Source organism: Melanostigma gelatinosum (assembly GCF_949748355.1).
Source record: "Melanostigma gelatinosum genome assembly, chromosome: 13".
Classification (NCBI taxonomy): Eukaryota; Metazoa; Chordata; class Actinopteri; order Perciformes; family Zoarcidae; genus Melanostigma; species Melanostigma gelatinosum.
The window spans coordinates 4018294-4041670 of NC_136646.1; the positions used below are offsets into that span (position 1 = coordinate 4018294).

Below are 23377 nucleotides of genomic sequence, written 5' to 3' on the forward strand. Positions count from 1 at the left end.
AATACGTATCATATCAGCCTTGTACCACGCTTGTAGAAACACCCATCCACCACACCCCGCTTTCAACGTACTATACAATGTCAGCATTCTTTCCTGGCAAACCTTCCGGGCAGGAAGACAATGTTGAAGAAAACTAGACAACTAGACAAAGTATTAAAAGTTGAAAAATGGAAATATATTCATGCAACCTTCTGTTTAATAGTTGTGATGGCATTACAAAGGAAATGCAACGGGAACAACTGGTTAAATTACAAGCAGGTGCTGCATATTTATCTGACTGATGACTACCGGTCACTGTCCAGCCAGCAGCCCAAAAGTGAGGCTAAAATAAAACATGCTAACTGCTGCTTTTCTCACTTCCCCTCCTCATCTTCTTCCCATTTGCTGCATAAACATTGGTGTGTGACAATCAGCCTGGATTACCTGACTGAATTTTGTCTCCACTTGAAAACCCAGTTGGACATAGTTGTCCACCTGACCAATGCTTGTTGCCTTGTGGCCATTTTTCTGTCACTATGTATCTGATTCTGGCACAGAAAGATGATGTTGCTGTCAAATCTGGGTCATCACAGGCTGTATTTTGAATGTAAGAGATACAGGTTTCCAGAAACCGAATACAATATTAGATGTTAGATTCCACCTGGTTTGTCACACAAATTAGCATTTTATTATTCCAATCGCTATTTTCCTCACTTTTATCATACACCCTTTATTTGATTCTTATTAGTAACATAGTAACACCACTTTTAATTTCTCCACCTGTCTTATTGTGGTTTTATTCTGTGTAGCTTCCATGTTTATGTGTTTGTATGCTACTTTTCTGCAATAAAGATCTGATCCAAGCTGAACTGTGATAAAGAGGGCTAGAACCAGAATACATGGGTGAATGGGTGTCAATAGGCCTGAGGTCAGCAGGTGGAAGCTAACAGCTTTCATATGTATCATCATCAACCCCCTGCAAGTCTTCATGTTTTACTTCCGATAGGGATGTCAAATTATATCAACATGTGACCTCTCCAATCTATATTAAATCAAAGCAGAGGCTTTTTTCCACACAGATCAAAAGAAAATGTGAAAACAGAACACTATAAGGTCTAAATTGAATACAAATATTTAAAAGAACACGTTTTCTTCAGTCAGTATTTAGTAGATGCACCTTTGCCTGATAGTGGACAGGTTTATTATCAGCTTTGCGCATCTAAACACTGCACATATTAATCATTTTTCTCTGTCAGATTGCATTGTGTGCCAGTGATAGTTTGGGTGCATCCTATTGGAGAGGGTGAATACTTTTGATCTGATCTGATGATCAGTGTCAGAAATGGCATGTTAAATCAAGCTGATTCAATGATTCAAATAAAACATGAAAATTGACAATTTGGTGAACGGTTTTCATGGATGTCCACATTAACTTGTCCTTACCATTTGCATATGGGTTGACAGTCTTCTTATTTGTCATTACTCGGGCTGTTGCATTGTTGACCTGCAGCAGATGAAGAGAGCTCCATGAGTTGTGACACTTTTACATTAGTAGTGAGAGCTTTACTTGTTCGAGTGAATCTGCATGCGTAGTTTCCGAATGTTGTAAACAAAGAAAGCAGTACACTGTATCACGCCAAACACCCATGTCATTTGTGTGTTTTCAGAATAGCATTCATAAACGTTTAAAAACACATCCAATACAAATCAGTTTTCTTTCTCGTTTGCATATTTTCTATCCTCTGACATTTCCCTGCATGCTCTCCCCAATTATCGTGACATTTCAATAACATACAGACAAAAGTAAAGAAACAACAGATGCACATGGCAAAATGATGTTTTGTATATGTATAGATGCATGCGGTGGTGGTTGGGAGGCGGGAGAAGGAGAAAAAACAGTCAAAGGAAATGTCATTGGGGGAAGGGGAGAAGACAATATTTTGGGAGCAATATGCAACATTCAGTCAACCTTATAACGTGAGAAGAACTGTTGTGACGAAAGCAACACGAAGCATTCACACTCAGACAACAGTCTCTGTAACTCATTGCAATAATCATTATTAAGATTTTAAAAGCGAAAATAGATATACTAAAATAAACCAACCAAGTCAATCAATCAACCAATCAAATCATTCCAAATTCAAACAACAGCTGATAAGGGTAAATCAAAATCAGGGTGCATTGTCTTCCAAAGTTAAATAAAATAAATTGATGAATGGGTTTCCAACAATCTCAGATAGATGTGCAAACAAATTCAAATCTCAGTCAGTATCGCTCACACACGCAGCTAGAGAACACTTAGTGAATGGGCACGCACGCCGACACGCAATAAAAATATGTATGTCAATATACAGCATCAACTCAACCACAATTCAAAAAGAAATGTCACGTGAGTTTTAGCGTTGCAAACGTTCCAAAGAGAGAGGAAGAGAGAGAGGAAATGCTGGCAGAATGGCTTGTTTGCCCACACTTACCATTCCCAAACCTCTTGGCCCCGCAAACTTGTTTGTGTACTGTTACCGTTGTATCTGTGTTGGATGGGGCCCTAAACAAGCTACCGTTGGAAGGATGGTGGGGGAGGAGGGGATGAGAAAGGAATAAGCAGCATCTTACTCAGCTGGCCAAGAAAACTTTGCAATCATTCCACTGCACAAACACTCTGTCAGCTATCTCTTTACAAGTACTTGGGTGGTTTCTTAAAGCATAACTCCGACCAGTTTGTCAGAACAAGCTGTCTTCATCCATCATACGGATTGAGTTGGCTCCATAAATAAGTATAAAATCCAGATCATGGTATCAATTGAGAGTGTATTTTAAGGTAAACCATAAAGATGAAAGCTCTCTCATTGCAGAGAGTTGAGCTGGTGGCTGGGGGCAGTTGATGTTGATGAGGGTTTATTTAGGGCCTGAGCCACCGACAACGTCGGGCCTGCGAAGGCCCTATTGAAATTGTATGGGTTATTCGGGCCCGAGCCACCGACAACGTCGGGCCGCGAAGGCCCTGTTGAAATTGTAAGGATTATTAGGGGCCGAGCCGCCGACAACGTCGGCCTGGCGAAGGCCCAATTGAAATTGTAAGGGGTATTCTTATTAGGGCCCGAGCCACCGACAACGTCGGGCCTGTGAAGGCCCTATTGAAATTGTAGGGGTTATGAGGGCCCGAGCCGCCGACAACGTCGGCCTGGCGAAGGCCCTATTGAAATTGTAAGGGGTATTATTAGGGCCCAAGCCACCGACAACCGTTAACAACGAAGGTCATTTTGAGAGGCTACAAATGCTCGAAACATAAGCAAACTTGGCAAGCAGATTACAAGCCCGAAATGTAGTTATAGAATATGATTTTATTCGTTCAGAGTGGCAAATCGGCTCAATAGCGCCCCCTACAAAATTTCAACGAAGCAGCCCTCGCAGTACGTTTCACCTAGATGTATGAAATTTGGTAGGAACATGTATCACATATGGACTGAAATAAAAGTATATTGGGGCCATGCTCTGAACCTGCATGCAGTGTCTGACGGTCACAGAACTAAATGGCAGCATCAACCAGAGTCCTGGCGCCGTCCGACGGTCGCGGACGTTCTCGGCCGCGCAGGCCGGAGTCCCGCCGGCACCCCGACGTGCATATTGCGAGGGCCCGCTCATCGCTGCTCGCAGCTTTAATTATTATTGTTATTTTTATTTGTTGGAGGATTGAGCTTGTAGGGGTACTTGCCATGCATGAAAACTCACCAATTTTTCCCAAATGCGAGAGCTGACGGACAAACTCTGCTGCACATAATTTTCATATTTGTGTGTAAAAACATGGCTCTCTAGCGCCCCCTACAGCAACACCCCTCGGCCAGTAAGTCCCATTGACTTGAAATTTGACCCACATGTCCACTTGAGGTAGGGCTACAAACAAGCCAATCACACCCCTAAGGTCCGCCTACTTAGATTTTCCGCCATTTTGAATTTAGTGTGAAACCCATTTTGCTATCTCCTCCTAGATGCTGGGTCCGATTGCTACCAAATTTTCTGTGGATCATTATTGGATCTACCTCATCAAAATGTACTCAAAGCTTTCTGATACCTCTTAGCGTTTAGAAGATATGGACCAATAAACTTCTTAGCAGTGGTGTATAGTAACGAAGTAGAAATACTTCGTTACTGTACTTAAGTAGTTTTTTTGGGTATCTGTACTTTACTTTACTACTTATATTTCTGTTTACTTTTACTTTTACTTCACTACATTTTGTAAATAAAACTGATACTTTTACTCCGATACATTTCCCCTGAAACCTTCGTTACTCGCTACAAAATCAAATCTATCTTTAGAAACAAAATGAATCATGAGACCAGTGTCGGGGACTGTGGTGGAACACAGACTGCAAGCCAGCAGGTTTGGTGAACCAGTGGTCCTAGCAGCAAGTTAAATCATTGGTTAATCACGTTAATGCGCAATTGAAAACAAGTGCTCTCAAAGCCGCGGTGTTTCTATTCCCAGTGATGCCCAGGATGCTACATGCTATAAGCTAGCGGGCGACTACCTGAGTAGAATTCCACTCTACGATGACTGATTTCGTGATGGAAGCAGAAATGGAAGCACCTGCTACTCCCGCAACAAACGACGGTGGTGACGAAGACCAACACCCGGGGATCGCTAGCGAGTTAGTGAGCTGAGGAAGTGCATCGCAGGACTAGTCTTCAGCACAAGCAGAGCGAGACTGAATTCTCGCAATTTTGAAAACCAACTTCTTTTGAAGATGAACAGGACATGTTTCAGTTTCAAGTAATGACTGGGTTGTTCCTTTCGGTGCTGCTTTAGTATTGATCATGTTTTGATATTTGAGTCATGTTGTGGATGATCAGATGGAGTTATGATGGTAGCAGTCGCCCAATTGCAGATTCATCTTGAGCAAAACCTTTGTCTGTTGTGTTCAAATCAGGCCCATAGGAGTTTACAAGGCAGGTGTCCTTTCTCTAAACACTGACCTGATGCATCAAGTGGATATTTTTTGCTGAACATAATATTATGCATTTGCCCTCTACATCCTCTCGTCTAATGAGCATACTTATAAACGCACTGTTACAACTCCTTCATAGTGTCATATTGCTTTTCGGAGAATTATGATGATAAGTTCAGAGTAGATGCAAAAGTATACTTATGTACAATATATTATGTTGAACATTGTTGCTCCTGAATGGATCACAGCCAACCCAATTATGTTCAACACAGCTCCATGTCCTTGGTTATGGTGCCACAGCACTTAAAAGAATAAACTTCATCATTCTCAAAATTCTGACCCTTTGCTTTTTTATTAACAGCATTTACTTGTACTTTTACTTTCAATGAACAGGTTATGATGTTCATTTAATGTTCAGGTTATGATGTACATTTAATAACAGAAAATTACTTTTGATACTTAAGTACTTTTGTACTTAAGTACAATAAATATCAGATACTTTAAGACTTTTACTCAAGTAGTATTCTAATAGGTGACTTTTTACTTTTACTTGAGTAGTTTTCCAGTGTGGTATCTTTACTTTTACTCAAGTATGGCTTTTGAGTACTTTATACGCCACTGCTTCTTAGGGGCGTGGCTAAATATCAATACACATAACTTCTCAACTGTTTGTCCCAAAATCCAAAACTTGCAGCATATGTGCACATCGCATGCTGTAACATACCCTGAGAATTGTTTTGCATTCAACCACTAGGGGGCGCTACAGCAAACCCGCGAAGTTGGCCTTTTTGCCACTTTTTGCAGATTTCAGCCTTCGCATTTTAACGAACTCCTCCTAGAGAATTTATGCGATCAACTTCTCCTTTGGTCAGGATGTTCTTAAGACCTTTGTGATTAAAAGTTACTCAAATCTCGCGCTTTCAACGAAGAACCTTCACGTGGCGTGCCGGCCATTTTGCCTCATTGTTTTTGAAAAAAATAATTCTTATAAGTTCTTATTACTCCAAGGTACATTATCCAATCCGCACAAAACTTCTTATGCATGATAATCATTCAAGCTTGAACATATTTCAATTGAAAAAAATGCAATAACACATAGCGCCGCCCACTGGCTAAAGGAAATGTCATATTTTATACTTTTCTTTATACCTCCTAGCCAAGTGACCTGATGAGTCTCAAATTTGGTACGGATAGCCTTAAGACATTGATGATGAACTATCATGAATATTGTGCGCTTTCGTTGAACGGTGTTGCCGTGGCAACGCATCGGTCGCCATGAAACAGGAAGATGATGGTTTAGTGTGTTGAGATGCTCAGAAACTCATGAAACTTTGCACAGGAAGACACGGAGCAACACGATGCACGCGTTCTGTAGCGCCAGGCAGAGGACACAGGAAGCGTCGGACTATTTGCAAAGCGTCATTTCCGGCACCAGGCGGTCCACGCGGGATTAAACACGTCTCGCTCGCGGACGCACCGTACGACGGTCGCGGACGTTCTCGGACGCGCAGGCCGGAGTCCCGCCGGCACGCCGACCCGCACATCGCTGCTCGCAGCTTTAATTTAGATTTTTAATCTTTAAACTACTTAGTAGTTAGATTGTAAATAATGACTCAACTTTGTTGATCTCAAAGGATTATTTTGTTATTGTAAATGAAAGGACACAAGGCGGAATATGGCTTTGTGGGTTTGTATCAAAGATGCTTCGTATGGCAGCTGAAGCAACAAGAATCCAGAAAGAAAGTTGGAAGGCTTCTCCTTGCTTCACTTCAAAACACGAGATCCTGCAATCGTGCTTTGACGGAATAGCTTGAGCTGAAAGAATCTACCCCATTTCCCCCTGGTATGAGCATGTGGGCTGTATCTTGCTCCGGCAAAACAAACACAGGTTTGTCAGGCTAAACAGTTTCATCTGGATCAAGTTTTGCAGGATTTCAATGTGAAAGATTAAATAATTGTTGCCGTGGTAAGTTTCCACATGGTCCCTGTATAGGCCCACATGGCTTTAGTTAAAATGGCTGATGACGAAGCAGTTTTCTTAGAGAGCCTAGAGGTCTGGAACTATTGCTGTTGTGGACCTCTAAGCCCCCATGAGACATTATATGTGATATTTTGGTTAACCTTGAAAAGTGAGGATCAAAGATTTTTTAAACTGTGTAAGATTTAATTAATCTAGAAAAATAAAAACATCTTAAAGTGAGGATGTGGACATGGTGGAGTACAAGTTCCTGGGTGTCTCCATCGACAACATCAACAAAAAGGGGATGAGTCAACTCTTTTTCTTCAGGAAACTTAGATTCTTCAACGTGTGCAGCAAGATGTTGGAGATGTTCTACCAGTCTGTTGTGGCCAGTGCACTGTACTTCTGATGAGCTACAATCCAGACTCTCACTTCATGTTAGACTAGTTTGATCTTTTGATCAAGAGGTGCTGAGGCTGGATGGCAATATATTGGATTACCTGTGTCTGGGGATAACTTTGTTATTACATGTGGTGTAGAGGACTCCATGTCAGGATCCAGGATCCCTGTCTGACCTGTTCGGTGTTACCTCTGTTTCCCCTGATCTCCTCTCCTCATGTGTTCTGTCATTGTTATTGTGTGCCATGTGCTCTCTGTTTGTCCTCTGCCTCCAGACGCCTCCCATGGCCACACCCGTGAGTGTGCACAGCTGAGGACACTCCAGCCGATCACCTCCTGCTGCCTGACACACCAGACTCAGGGTCCACTAATGAGTCCCCTGTCACTACATAAGCTCTGGCCCTGCAGTCTGGGGTTGTCAGGTCGTACCGTCTTTCACCCACGTCAACCCCGTGGCGTCCTCTGCCCTCCTTGTGTTTACGGATTACACGCTGCCGCTCTGCCCTCCTTGTGTGACACGGACTACTCTCGCCGTCAAGCTGCCAGCCCTCCGGTGTCGAGCCACGGGACTCACACCGTCGATCTGCCACTCGGGTGTCGGACCACGGGCTCCACACCTTCACACAGTCTCAATAAAACCTGTTAATAGTAACTTCTGTCTCCTGTGGTCTTGTGTTTGGGTCCTACCTGTGAACTCCCACATAACAGAACGACCTGACCATAATGGACCCAGCAACCACAGGAGCAGCTACACTGTACGGCCCTAACAGCCTGCTGGAGGAGGTGAGAAGTGTCACTGCTGAAATTTCTCGGATTGGCTGTTTCGTGCAGGAACTAGCCCGGACAGTCAGGTCTCCACCAGTCCCAGCACCTGAACTATTCCCTCCAGTCCTTGCTCCGCCGGTCTGGGAATCCCCTGTGCCGGCTCCAATTCCCTATGACGGAACACTGGGGAAGTGCCAGGGCTTCCTGTTGCTTTGCCGACGAGTGTTTGACCGTCGGCCTCAGACGTTTGCCTCGGACGGGTCCAAGGTCGCCTACGTGGTTGGATTACTGCGGGGAAGGGCTTTGGACTGGGCTGCGAGAACATTAAGTTTTGATCGGCCTAATACTGTGGGTTATGTGGACTTTGTGGCGGCTCTGATGAGAGTTTTTGACCCTCAGGGGGACTCGGATTATATGGCCAAGCACCTTCTCAGCCGGAGAGGGAGCCAAGCAAGTGTAGCGGAACACTCTGTGGCCCGGCCGACTCCGGCTCCCCGTATTCGGACGGCATTGCAGCCAGCTCCTGTTCCTGCCACCTCTTCGCCGCAGCCAGCTCCGGTTCCTACCGCCTCTGCGGCACAGCTTTCCCCAGTCCCGGCCGCCGCCATCTCCGTACCGCAGCGACCTCCAGTCCCAGCCGCTGCCGTCCCAGAGCAGCAGCGACCTCCAGTCCCGGCCGCTGCCATCGCAGTGCAGCAGCGACCTCCAGTCCCGGCCGCCGTCTCCGTACCGCGGCGACCTCCAGTCCCGGCCGCCGCCGTCTCCGTACCGCGGCGACCTCCAGTCCCGGCCGCTGCCATCCCAGAGCAGCAGCGACCTCCAGTCCCGGCCGCCGTCTCCGTACCGCGGCGACCTCCCGTCCCGGCCGCTGCCGTCCCAGAGCAGCAGCGACCTCCAGTTCCCGCAGCTGCCGTCCCAGAGCAGCAGCGACCTCCAGTCCCGGCCGCTGCCGTCCCAGAGCAGCAGCGACCTCCAGTTCCGGCCGCTGCCGTCCCGGAGCAGCAGCGACCTCCAGGTCCCGCCGCTGCCGTCCCGGAGCAGCAGCGACCTCCAGGTCCCGCCGCTGCCGTCCCGGAGCAGCAGCGACCTCCAGTCCCGGCTGTCGTCGCGGAGCCGCAGCTATCCCTGGACCTCGCGGTCTCGGAGCCAGAGCCGCTCCCAGTCCCGGCCGCTGCCGACTCTACGCCAGCTCCAGTTCCTGCCGCTGCAGTGCCCGCTGCCGTCTCTGAGCAGCAGCAACCTCCCGTGCCCGCTGCCGTCGCGGGGCAGCAGAGACCTCCCGTGCCCGCTGCCGTCGCGGGGCAGCAGAGACCTCCAGTTCCTGCCGCCTCAGCGCCGCAGCCCGCTCCAGTTCCTGCCGCCTCAGCGCCGCAGCCCGCTCCAGTTCCTGCCGCCGCAGCCAGCTCCAGTTCCTGCCGCCTCAGCGCCGCAGCCAGCTCCAGTTCCTGCCGCCTCAGCGCCGCAGCCAGCTCCAGTTCCTGCCGCCTCAGCGCCGCAGCCCGCTCCAGTTCCTGCCGCCTCAGCGCCGCAGCCAGCTCCAGTTCCTGCCGCCGCAGCGCCAGCTCCAGTTCCTGCCGCCACAGCTCCAGTTCCTGCCGCCGCAGTGCCCGCTGCTGTCTCTGAGCAGCAGCGACCTCCCGTGCCCGCTGCCGTCGCGGGGCAGCAGCGACCTCCCGTGCCCGCTGCCGTCGCGGGGCAGCAGAGACCTCCAGTGCCCGCTGCCGTCGCGGGGCAGCAGAGACCTCCAGTACCTGCCACTGCTGCACCAGCATCCTATTCTCCAGAGCCCTTCCGCCCGCCCGGCCGTCCGCCGGAGCACCCGTGTCCGGAGCCCTTCCGCCCGGCCGTCCGCCGAAGCACCCGTGTCCGGAGCCCTTCCGCTCGGCCGGTCGTCCGCCGGAGCACCCGTGTCCAGAGCCCTTCCGCCCGCCCGGTCGTCCGCCGGAGCACCTGTGGCCGAGGCTCTTCTGCAGCCCCGTGGCCGGTCAGAACCAGTCGCGGGGCAGCAGAGACCTGCCGTGCCCGCTGCCGTCGCGGGGCAGCAGAGACCTCCAGTACCTGCCACTGCTGCACCAGCATCCTATTCTCCAGAGCCCTTCCACCCGCCCGGCCGTCCGCCGGAGTACCCGTGTCCGGAGCCCTTCCGCCCGCCCGGCCGTCCGCCAGAGCACCCGTGTCCGGAGCCCTTCCGCCCGCCCGGTCGTCCGCCGGAGCACCTGTGGCCGAGGCTCTTCTGCAGCCCCGTGGCCGGTCAGAACCAGTCACCCCTCCTCCGGACCCCCTCCGCCCACCCTGGCCGGCCTTCTAGCTGGGGGGCCATCCCTCCTCCGGACCCCCTCCGGCCGCCCTTTTTTGTGTCTGGTTGTACGTCTGGAATCCGTACCTTAAGGGGGGGGTACTGTCAGGATCCAGGATCCCTGTCTGACCTGTTCGGTGTTACCTCTGTTTCCCCTGATCTCCTCTCCTCATGTGTTCTGTCATTGTTATTGTGTGCCATGTGCTCTCTGTTTGTCCTCTGCCTCCAGACGCCTCCCATGGCCACACCCGTGAGTGTGCACAGCTGAGGACACTCCAGCCGATCACCTCCTGCTGCCTGACACACCAGACTCAGGGCCCACTAATGAGTCCCCTGTCACTACATAAGCTCTGGCCCTGCAGTCTGGGATTGTCAGGTCGTACCGTCTTTCACCCGCGTCAACCCTGTGGCGTCCTCTGCCCTCCTTGTGTTTACGGATTACACGCTGCCGCTCTGCCCTCCTTGTGTGACACGGACTACTCTCGCCGTCAAGCTGCCAGCCCTCCGGTGCGAGCCACGGGACTCACACCGTCGATCTGCCACTCGGGTGTCGGACCACGGGCTCCACACCTTCACACAGTCTCAATAAAACCTGTTAATAGTAACTTCTGTCTCCTGTGGTCTTGCGTTTGGGTCCTACCTGTGAACTCCCACATAACACTCCAGGCTTGAATGGTAGACGTGGTGTCGGCCTACGAGCAGTTGTGTGCAGGGTATATCTAGCAGGGAATGCTGGTTTTATGATGTATTCTGCATGAGATTACTGCTTCCCAATGATCCAGTACAAGTGCAGGAAGGTATGGTGGAATCTTTGACTGGAATTTGTTAGCTTCATCAATATGGCTGGAGCCACAGATATCTAATGTTCTTGATAACAAGGGAATGTCAAATGGAAAGAGGAAAATATACTGATGGATTAATGCTGCATCTGTAACTGCAGATGCTGAACCAGACTCTCATGGTAAAAAGGAAGCTAAGCCTGAAGGCCAAGCTCTCCGTTTACCACTCAACCTACATCCCAAGCCTCACCTATGGTCATGAGTTTTGGGTGATGACCAAAAGAATGAGGTTCCTTTGCAGGGTGGCTGGGCTCACCCTTAGGGTTACATAGAGTGAGAATGTCCGCAGGGATTTTGGAGAGGAGCAGATTCTCTGTCGCATCAAAAGGAACTAGTTGAGGTTGTTTGGGGTTTTGTTTTGGATTTGTCCTGGCCTTCCTTCTTTCATGTGTCGGTGATCTGAGGAGGTCCACTGGAAGGAGAACCTTGCGAAGACCTAGAACACGCTGGAGGGATTATACAACCCATCTGGATCCTCCAGGAAGGGCTTGAAGAAGGGGCCTCTAGGCCACCAGATAAGCGATTGAAAGTGGCAGACTGGATGGAAGAGACTTGCTGTGGTGTCAGGGTATTCTAGTCATTGTCAGGTACACCCATAGAGATACATGATATTATGTCTGTAGGTAAAACACATGTAGACATTGCCTGGTTTGAAGGATTGGCAATGGGAGATTGCAACTGCGATACATAATAAATGGTAAGGGTTGTGCTTCAAGGCTGGTGGTGAAATAGTGCTTGAATATTGTCATGCTACTGAATCAGGTTAGTTTTGAACTTTGCATTTCACTTTCCAGGTGTCTCTCAAAACTCCTAAGTAGTTTTTCTGGCCATGGATGAGCACGATTTGAGTTGTTTCTTTGGGGGAAAACTCTTTCCTTCTTTAAACATACATAACAAGTTTGATTTTGAACATTTATGGCCAAACTCCAAAGCAATCTTTGCACCTCCTAAATATGTCTATCTTATAATGCTGTGTAGTATGGATTTTCACTTTTAAACCTTGGAAAGGTCAAACTTGACAGTACAAAATAAAATAAAACAGGAAAAAGGAAGAACAACGTAAACAAGCAAAAAACAAAACAATCAAAGTCTTTCACATACAACAATTACTATTACTAATATGGGGACATTGATTTGTGTTTGGATTAATGACACTGCCCAAGGAAAGGGAAATGATGAGGCTTGGATGTCTTGACAGTTTAATGTCATGAGAAAGATGGAAAAGTGGGATGTGGAGAACACTGTCAAACGCTCACACACACACACACACACAAATACACAACCACACACATACACACATAAGGAGGACAGGAAGAATGAAGAAGTATTTTAGAACATGCACCTCTATTTTACGGCCTTCTACCACGGTGCCGTGAAATTTCTCTCTGGCCCTGTCGGCGTCCACGCTATGCTCGAACGTTACGAACCCAAAACCCTGCATGCAGGACGGAAAGAGGCAAGAACAACGTGCACATTATTTTTTACACATCATACTCAACATTACAGTGAACAATGGCTTGGGTCAGCAGGAGCAAAGTAGATAACACAATTCTCTGCCCCTACTTCAGTATCCTATGTTAACCAATATCCAATGATATTACTTTAAATCAGTCTGGAAAAGAGAGGGAAATGACCCTTCACAAAGCCCTGCCCCCTTCTTTACTGTTACTATGGCTGTCAAGCTTTCCTTTCTCGCATGGCACATGTTCAGTTGCAATGTAAAGGCTGTAAACTCTCAAAAATGGACAACATGGTTGCACACACAGCTCTGTATATACTGCACTAGGTGCTTGCTTAGGAAGATTTCAGACAGATGTAGACAAAATCAGGCTTCTTAGTCTTGGTCAGTGAACATTGATCATCATCATTTTTTTCTTCTTTTTTTTAACCATTTAGAATTCAGTCTTTTCATCGAAAGTATGTTTTCAGAGGTGTGAAGGCCTTCAGAAGGACAAGGCCGGTTGGTTATCTCTGATGCTGGCGTTCTAAATGAAGTCTGGTGTATAATATAACTTTGGTGTTCCTGAATTGCAGTGATGATAATGTCTGTACAGCTACGTTGAAATGAAATCAGCTGAGCAGAGCTGAGCTGGTGATGTAGAGCCACCATCCATCGAACACAAAGAAGCCGTTCCTTTAAGTTAAACTTGTGTGCTGATTGATTCTTCTCGACCAAAAACAATTACTACAAAAGTAAATTATAAATTAGATAAATGAATTCAATGTAAAGATACGCTTAGAAAAAAACAGAAACACCACGTACCTTAGAACCACGCTCGTTGAAGATGATTTCCACATCTAAGATTTTACCAAATTGCTGTAAAGACAAACAAAATAGGAAACGATCAGTGATTGATTTTTCTTCTTATTATCAATTTAACAGAAAGTTAAAACACAAACATTTTAACTTTTTGTTGATCCAAATGTCTTGTCAAACATCATCCTGGAGCATCTCAAATTTCAGAAATCACAATCACAATCAGAACCGTTTATTGCCAAGTACGTTACACATACAAGGGATTTGACTTTGTGAATGGTGCAAAACAATGAACAATGAACACAGTGCAATAATCAAGACATCATTTAAAAATAGAAACATATCACAATGTATAATAACTATGGAAGACAAACAAAGAGATAACAGTACTTTAAAACAGGTCATGTACATCAGATATTGTACTTACGCCAAACATTTGCCTGAGGTCCGGGTCTCTAAACCTGAAGGGGATGTTGGACACATGAAGTCTCTTGGGTTGGGTCTTGCTGTCTGTGCTTTCCGGTACCGTCTGTGTTGGTGACTGACTGTCCGTCTGGGCGGCATCATCTGTCTGCTGGAAGACAGAACAAAGGACACTGAAACAGATGAAATATGTACAATGGCCCTCCCAGCAACTATGAATACAGTTTTACAAAACCTGCAATTACAAATCGACTCAGAACTTCAGTTATGTATGTCTGGTGATTGACCTCCAACGTCATTCATTTGTCTTTTAACTTCATGCCAGTGGGAATGTGACCAATCTTGAAGATGGATTTCTACTGCCTGTGATCACCTTTTCATAGAAATGTTCAGAATTCATTGAACCATACTTACATATGTAAGTCCTATTCCAAGAGATTTGAATGCATTCTATGAATATGTGAAGAGATGTTAAAGATAAAAAATGTCTGTTTAGTTTCTCTTTAATATCAGATTAGTTCTGAAATTATTAACTCATGTTATTGGGAGAATGCAGTGTCAGACCTCAGGCCAGTTATAAATGGTGCATGAGACAAAAAGAAGTTTGAACTGGAAAAAGTGAAATATGCAAACACAGACATAATAGATGGTCATGCCACATATAAAGAGCAGTAGCAGCAGCCAGTGTTTGTCCTTTACCTCTCAGTGTGAGTGAGATCAATGGCTGCTCCACACAGGAGAGGACTTCACAGCTTCCTTTTACACTGCAAGCGTGTGTTTGGTACAAAAGCTGTTGGTGTGTCTCTTAGCTGGCTCTATTTCAAGTATCGTTCAGAAATGAATAACCCCCACATAAAGACAAGGGAGGATAACATATTGGATATAATGCAATTTAATACAAAACATCTCAAACTGGCCTCATAAATAACATTTGTACTGAAACAACACCCGTCTGGTTCTAGTGGTTGTGTTCCCATGGATCTTAGGTTGACTAACAACATGTAACGTACTGAAATCATCGTCCTACATGAAAGACAATGGTTTCCATTTTCCATTCTACTCTTTATTTTGCTCACCAACAGTTCCAGGCTTCAAGTCAGCTAAAAATACAGCCTCTGTGTATGTATGTGTAATTGTGTGGGTGTGTGAGCTTGAAAAGAAGCAACATAAGGCCAGCAGACTGCATGTCTTCCATGCAATGCCGAGGTATATACTGGCACATATGGACAGAGAGTGTACACACACACACACACAGCGGCAATTGCCATCTGTGCAGCGCTCCTTGTCGGTGGCGTCATCCGCCTACACTCACAGTGAAGAAATACAACAAACAAACAAGCAGCGATACAAAGCATCGCATCCCATCGCTTCTGGCATCAGAAACTGATATGTGAGACGAGGCCAGGCTGAAGAGAGCGTGGCTTCAGACATATGGGAGATATAAAACAGAGATGATTCCTTACATCGGGTTTCAGAGGAGAGACTATGAAATGTAAACTGGAGTAAAAATGTCCGACTGTTAAAAGAACGTGTTTTATCTCAGGAATCTGTTGATAAGAGAAGAAGAAAACGAAAAGGAAAAACAGCATTGAGTCAAACGCCTGGCTGGAGCTGCAATGTTCTTTACATGCTTCACAAGTACAATATTTTAGCATATTGGATAGATGTTATGTCAAATATTGATATTTTTCTGAATTCTTAGAGGTCTACTGTACCTGTACAGTAAATAAATGGCAATGCCCTAAGGGTGGTGCCAGAGTTATGGTTGTAGAATAATTGGAACTAGAAAATGCATTTCCTGCTGAAAATGCGTTGGAATGCTGAAAGCTGAAATGAATCTCAAAAACATTGCTGAAAATAGATATCCAATTTAAAACAAATTGCAAAAAGCTGAATAATTCAAAAAGTTGAAAGATTACAAATATGAAGTTATATCACCCTTCTCCTGAAAGAGCTGAACATTTTGATATTCGAAAGGTTTCTGTAGCTTAAAAGAATTCCAGCAGTAGTGATATTTGTTGTAGGAGTAGTAGAAGTATTATTCGCAGTATAAGTATGAGTAGCATTTGAATAAGTACTAGTTGTAGCAGTAGTGATATTTGTAATAGCAGTAGTAGTAGAAGTTGTCGTCGAAGTATTTGTAATTAGAATAAGTAGTAGAAGTAGTAGTATCAGCAGTCGTACTAATAGCTGTAGTAGTATTAGTACTGGTTATTAGTACTGGTAGTAGCAGGAATAGCAGTATTAGCAGTTGTGGTATCAGTAATAATAGTAGTGGTAGTGGTAGTAATAGCAGTAGTGGTAGTAATAATATTCATAGTAGCAGTAATAGCAGTAGCAGTAGTAGTAATAGTAGCAACAGCAAAAGTTGTAGTAGTAGTGGTAATACTAGAAATATTAGCAGTAGTAGTTGTCGCAGTATGAGTAAGAGCATTCATTTTTTCAACAAAAAAGCCTAATTTTGAGCGAAACGTTTAAATACAGTTCATCCATGAGGCTTTTATTTTGAAAGGGTGGGACTGGGTGGGGGAGGGAGGGGGAGAGGAGACATAATCATCATGTTTGACACATAAACAGAGGTTATTAAATGACAGGCTTCATCACAAGCAGTTCAGTTAGAATTCACTCTCTGGGGCTTTTATTTTGAAATGGGGTGTGTGTGGGGTGGAGGAGGGTGGAAAGACCTCTAAAGATCCCTAAGGCCTGAAAGACTGTATGAGAGAGAGCCACACAGAGAGAGCGAGAGAGAGAGAAGAAAGAAAGAGAGAGAGAGAGAGAAGAATGAGAGAGAGAGAAGAAGGAATGAGTGAGAGAGAGCGAGAAGAAAGAATGAGTGAGTGAGTGAGTGAGAAGAAAGAATGAGTGAGTGAGTGAGTGAGAGAGAAAGAGAGAGTGAGAGAGAGAAGAAAGAATGAGAGAGCGAGAAGAAAGAATGAGTGAGTGAGTGAGAGAGAGAGAGAGAGAGAGAGAAGAAAGAATGAGTGAGAGAGAGTGAGAAGAAAGAATGAGTGAGTGAGTGAGTGAGAGAGAGAGAGAGAGAGAGAGAGAGAGAGAGAGAGAGAAGAAAGAATGAGTGAGCGAGAGAGAGAAAAGAAAGAATGAGTAAGAGAGAGAGAGAGAAGAAAGAATGAGTGAGAGAGAGAAAGAAAGAAAGAGAGAGAGCGAGAGAGGAAAGAATTAGTGAGAGAGCGAGAGAGAGAGAAGAAAGAATTCGTGAGAGAGAGAGAGAGAGAGAGAGAGAAGAAAGAATTAGTGAGAGAGAGAGAGAGAGAGAGAGGGGAAAGAATTTGTGGGAGAGAGAGAGAGAGAGAGAGAGAGAGAGAGAGAGAGAGAAGAAAGAATGAGTGAGAGAGAGAGAAGAAAGAATGAGAGAGAGAGAGAGAGAGGAAAGAATGAGTGAGAGAGAGAGAGAGGAAAGAATGAGTGAGAGAGAGAGAGAAGAAAGAATGAGTGAGAGAGAGAGATAAGAAAGAATGAGTGAGAGAGAGAAGAAAGAATGAGTGAGAGAGAGAGGAAAGAATGAGTGAGAGAGAGAGAGAAGAAAGAATGAGTGAGAGAGAGGGGAAAGAATGAGTGAGAGAGAGAGAAGAAAGAATGAGTGAGAGAGAGAGAGAAGAAAGAATGAGTGAGAGAGAGAGAGAGAGAGAAGAAAGAATGAGTGAGAGAGAGAGAGGGGAAAGAATGAGTGAGAGAGAGAGAGAGGGGAAAGAATGAGTGAGAGAGAGAGAAGAAAGAATGAGTGAGAGAGCGAGAGAGAGAGAAGAAAGAATGAGTGAGTGAGTGAGAGAGAAGAAAGAATGAGTGTGAGAGAGAGAGAGAGAGAGAGAGAGAGAGAAGAAAGAATGAGTGAGTGAGAGACAGAGAGAAGAAAGAATGAGTGAGAGAGTGAGAGAGGGGAAAGAATGAGTGAGAGAGAGAGAAGAAAGAATGAGTGAGAGAGAGAGAAGAAAGAATTAGTGAGAGAGAGAGAGAGAGGAAAGAATGAGTGAGAGAGAGAGAGAGAAGAAAGAATGAGTGAGAGAGAGAGGGGAAAGAATGAGTGAGAGAGAAGAAAGAATGAGTGAGTGAGTGAGTGAGTGAGTGAGAGAGACCTCTAAAGATCCCTAAGACCCGAATGACTGTATGAGAGAGACAAATAGAGATAGAGGGAGAGGAGTGTATGTGCGCGTGTGTCTGTGAGTCTGTGTGTTTATCAACATCACTAATTGGCTCAATCGCGAACACCTGTGTGCCTGAAGCCATTTGAAAATATTCAAGCTCCGAATAGGATAAACTATTTTAATTGTTGGAATGCTTAACAGCATTCCAACAATAAAGAAACAGGATAACAATAGTTGGAATGCTTAACAGCATTCCAACAATTAAAATAGTTTATCCTATTCGGAGCTTGAATGTTTTCATGGTAAACTGCTTATTCAATAGTGAAGTATCATGTGTTGAACATGCTGGCAGCTCTGAGAGGTCGTAATGAGGGTGATGTTTACCACGATAGTTTCACATTATCCTGCTCAAATTGGTAATTAGTACTAAACAAAAGACACAGCTGTGGCTGATGGGAATGTCGACAGTTTAATAGTTATTTGTTAATGAATTTTGTCACAAGTATTGGAAAGTGGAAATTTTGACCTCTTAGAGGTGATCATTAGTATTCATCTTCTGGGGACCATGAATGTCCAAACAAATGTGCCAATCCATTCAGGAGTGTGAACATCATGAGGACTTATCTTTTGGTGACAATGAATACCTCAGTGCTAGTGGGACTAAACATGTGTGTTCTTCGGGTGCCGTCGGAGTTGAAGTCATACAACTCAGATGGTTTCATCTCTTATGAAGTTGGAAGGTTTACAGCAAATTCATTGGAAATCTGCATGTTAAATCATGATATATCTTGTGTCTAAAGTTGATATTTTGGTCCAAAATCAAAAACAAAACAAAAAACTTCCACTAGCTCCCAGTCCGCAACCCAGTCAGCTAGCCTCCAAACTGTTGGGTCCCAGTCGGTTAGCCTCCCACCTGTAAGCCTCCAGCCTGCTGGTCCCCAGTTGGCTAGTCTCCAGCCAGCTAGCCACCAGCCAGTGTTTTTTCAACATGCCATGCATGTGTTTGTTTGCAATGCATTGAGCTCTCAGGGACAGGGCACCATAGCTTTGCCTGGTAAGAACTATTTTGATGTTTGAAAAGCATAATGTGTCAAAAAAAGAGCAGTGGTCAGACTGTTTCTCCATCACTGCATAAGCAGCATTCTGCTGTTGTAGCTGCTCGGGGTGGAGCTATTGTACTTTTAACTGCTCTATTTACAGTTCAGTAGTTCAGCCCAGTGATTCCAAACCTATCAGACTCCGGCCCCTCCAAAGACTGGCAAAGTACATATATGGGGTCACAAGATGATGAAGGGAAGAGGAAAGAAAGATGACAAATTTAAGCTTCACAAATCAATATTTGATTTTTTTTGTCTCTTTCTGTGAAATATTTCTAATTGTTATTTGTCTCCCACTTTGGGGAAACACACAAGACAGACACACAACTAGACACTACTTTATTTAAGAGGTCACCAGCCCAGGGTAGGAAATTTACATATTTTTTGGGGGGCAATTTTTGCCCCCACTGACTGAAATCCAGGGGCATTTTCAAAAAATTGGGGGCACTTTTGAAACTTGTGAAATAACATTTAACCTTTGTTCAAAATAATTAATGTACTTATTTAGGCTAACAGTATATGAGCAATTGTCATCAAATGACAATAATAAGACTATTAGGCAGTAGTCTACAGATTCAAAGTGTTTTCTTTGATTTTTTTAACAAAAAACAAACATAACTCAGACAATCATATTTAATTTTATTCTTATTTCTTTGTGGTTATTTATTGTTGTTATTACATTTTTAAACAACTATTAACAATTATTAAGTCAATGATGCCTTGATTACATATACATCAGTCATTGTATGGAATTGTTGAGAAAGATATTTTTGTAGCACCTCAAATATTGTGATATTACCCATTTTTGTCCTGAACATATATGCATGAGTCATTGTGTGGAATTTTTGAGAAACCAATTTTATAGCACCTTAAAAATTAAAAACAAATGTGCCATTTGAAGGTACAAATTCAGTTCAGAGTTTTTGCTCAGTAAAATATCTTAATTGACTGTCAGACTGGTATTCATTTCCAGCAACCCTCAAATCAAAGAATAAAGACACTTTACGCACAATTTAGGTGTATTTTACCTTTAACTCACGAGATGCAGGCAGCATGTTTTATACTTAATGTGAATATAATTCATTTAATCTTATTTCCATTATGCAATATTTATACTTTGTTGGCATCTTATTCTGAAAACCGGATGTTGTCTCACGTTAATCTTTCCGTCAACTTTCAAAGTCCTTCGCTCGCTGTTTACCGTGGATTTCAGCATAGGTGCACTACAATTTAAGTGTCTGCTGAGTTGACCGCAGTCTCGCAGTAGGTCTGATTAAGAAGCGCTCCATTTTTTTATTTGTTTAGAAAGTTCGGGGGCATTGTTTGCCCCTCTCCTAGTGATATCGGGGGGTAAATTATATTTCTTAGAGGCATTTTTGCCCTTTGCTCTCGTGTATTTCCGACGCTGCACCAGCCAAATATTATCGAGCTTTTGGTTTCATCTAAATGTAATGCAGGTCTGGAGATTTTTCATAGGAAATAGATCTGTTCATCATTTCAGCCTTATGCTCTTTAGCCTTTTCTCCTTCGTGGCATAACGATAGATATTATTTGCACAGTAATAATGTGTTCCCTCGGCAGTTGAAAAATAATTCATAGTTTTCAGTTTTCTGAGTCAGATATGAAACTCCACTAACAAATGCATGGCTGGGCCTGGTTATAGTAAGCTACTTACAAAAATATCAACTTTACAGCGAGTCAGTCTATGTGATGAGACAAAAAAGTTGATTACTTGTGTCGATACTTAAAGGCATGTCTGGCGTGAGGAACACATATACATCAGATTGTGATATGACAGCAGAGACATAACTCAGCTTTATGATATGCTATCACACAAACACCTCTGTCTTACTCAGGCAAAACCAACAAGCTGCCAGCACAGATCTTCTGACAGAATTTACTGAACTTTACTGAGCTAATAAAAATAGTTAGATTAATAAATATTTAATTGATTCAGTATTTTCAGTTACAGGTATAGCATTCAAGAAATAATGATAAAATTGATTATAGTGTTTTGTTAAATCTAAATTCATAGGCATCCTTATTTACACGCTAAAAGACAATGTCCAGGGAGTTAAAACCCTGTCTTGATGTAATGCTGTGGTAGAAATACGATGTAAGCTTACAGGTAGTACTCAGTCAGACAATAGGTTGCTAAATTGGAAAATCACTTTTCCATCTGTCCTTTTCATCTTCCAAAATGTTCCTAATCTGCCTGATCACAAATGCAGGTTTCTGTCTGTGTACTGGGTGTTGAGAGTCTTGTGTGACGATTTATTTTCCACAACCCTGCATGTTGGCAGTCTCATCAGTTCTCCCTCTTAGTTATCTGTCTGCTGCCTTCCCTCCCCCATCACCATCAAACCTTCCACTCACTGCTTTATTGTCCTCTTCCTCATATTTTCAGCGACATCTACTGTGTGTGTCTCTCTGTCTTTCTCTCAGTCCTTCATGTGTCAGCTGTTTGCCCCTATGGTGAATATAATCAATAAATGACCATGGAAACAGGATTGACATAAGACACAAAGAACAGCTATTACATTTGATGATTTAACAACGTACTTATTTGACCTGGGCCACGACAAATAGACGTTGCAATTTCACAAGCGTAAGCCTCAGAGGGATGACCCTTTAGGGCATGTTCTCTAGTCGAACTATACAGCTCAACAAAAACATATTTGAAGTATAATACTTTAAGTCCAGTCTTTTGTTCGATCTGTAAAGGTAATCTATATGATTATTAAAGTTCATCTGGTAACAATGTTGTCTTGAGTAATTATGACCATGAAAGTTACTGTGAGTAACTTATAACTGGTTCTGAAACAGTCTCAATGTAATGCCTATGCCTTTATGTATTACCTACATAAGGAAACAAGACCATCAGAGAGAAGTTTAGCTATTTCTATAATTATTTTTAATGCGTGTCATCAGTGCTACCGGGTCAGGCTCTTTGCCAAATGAAATTACCAATGACCTTCTAATTGCATCAGACAAAGTACTTGTCTCTGTATTTGTCTTGTTAGACCTTAGTGCTGCATTTGACACTATTGATCATTACATCCTTTGACAGAGATTACAACATTTAATTGGCAAAAAAGGGACCGCAAGATGGTTTGTATCTTATTTGTCAGATGTATCATTTTTGTGTTTGTAAACAATGAAACCTCCAAGCACCAACGTTAGTCATGGAGTTCCACAAGGTTCTGTGCTTGGTCCAACCTTATATATGCTTCCTGTAGGCAATTTCATCAGAAAGTTAGGACTGGTTGAGGTTTATAGTTAGAGCGGGCTCAGGTTTATAGTTAGGGCTGGCTCAGGTTTATAGTTAGGGCTGGCTCAGGTTTATAGTTAGGGCTGGCTCAGGTTTATAGTTAGGACTGGCTCAGGTTTATAGTTAGAGCTGGTTCAGGTTTATAGTTAGGACTGGCTCAGGTTTATAGTTAGAGCGGGCTCAGGTTTATAGTTAGGGCTGACTTAGGCTGTCAAGGGCCTGCCTGACACCCACTGCTACAATTACTATGATTGTCAGACATATTTCTATTAATGCTACTATTACTGCCTTTATTATCATTGTCATTGTTTTATATCCACTGCCTTTATTATCATTGTCATTGTTTTATATCCACTGCTGCTGCTATTCGTAATCATTTTCTATTATTGTTTCCACTGTTATTTGTGCTACTACTGCTATTACTACTGTCATTATATGTATCATATATTTCATATGGATTGACTATGTTGAAATTCTATTATGTTCTGTACACATGTTCTGTATTTTTTGTTTTGTTTGGGGGGCGGGGGGGGGGGTCATTTTTTCTATAAGGGGGTCCAAGAACAAAGGATGTTGTATGTTACCAGATTGTAAAGCCCTTTGAAGCAAATGTTTAAAACATGATACGAGGCAATACAAGTATAATTGAATTTAATGCAAAATTATGTATAAAAGAGGCTTTTGATCTTATGACCAGAAAACTGTAGGGCAGTTTGTTAGGAATAAAATATATCCTGAAGGAACTTCAAGCAATCACAAGATGGATATAAAATAACCAAAATCTCTTTGTGTTTATAAAAGCAGTTCTAGAATCCCATATCTCCAGGTCATGTTCCAGTCCTACAAGGCCCCACTTCCAGAGCACGATCAAGTCCAACAACCATCTGGCCATTACCCTTCTTAACCCTAGCCCTATTTTTAGGCCTCTGCAAAAATTGCATACCCATCCAAAAAAGAGTGTATTTCTCTAACTACAAGGTATTTTTGTTGATGTTATAATAAAGGTAACACTTGTGAGATTTGTTCAGATGTGTAAATATCAGCATAT

The 23377-nt window shown here is 43.9% G+C and overlaps 1 protein-coding gene across 1 annotated transcript in view; it reads right to left on the reverse strand.

Moving 5' to 3' along the window:
- The window catches only part of rbfox1 (RNA binding fox-1 homolog 1), a gene marked incomplete at its 5' end in the record, with an annotated part of 163502 nt that overhangs the window by 64212 nt on the left and 75913 nt on the right, over positions 1 to 23377 (reverse strand). The window contains 4 exons of the mRNA XM_079282002.1: positions 1423 to 1483; positions 12524 to 12616; positions 13445 to 13498; positions 13866 to 14012. Of these exons, the coding sequence (XP_079138128.1) occupies positions 1423 to 1483; positions 12524 to 12616; positions 13445 to 13498; positions 13866 to 14012 (355 nt within the window). The remainder of the gene's footprint in view (positions 1 to 1422; positions 1484 to 12523; positions 12617 to 13444; positions 13499 to 13865; positions 14013 to 23377) is intronic.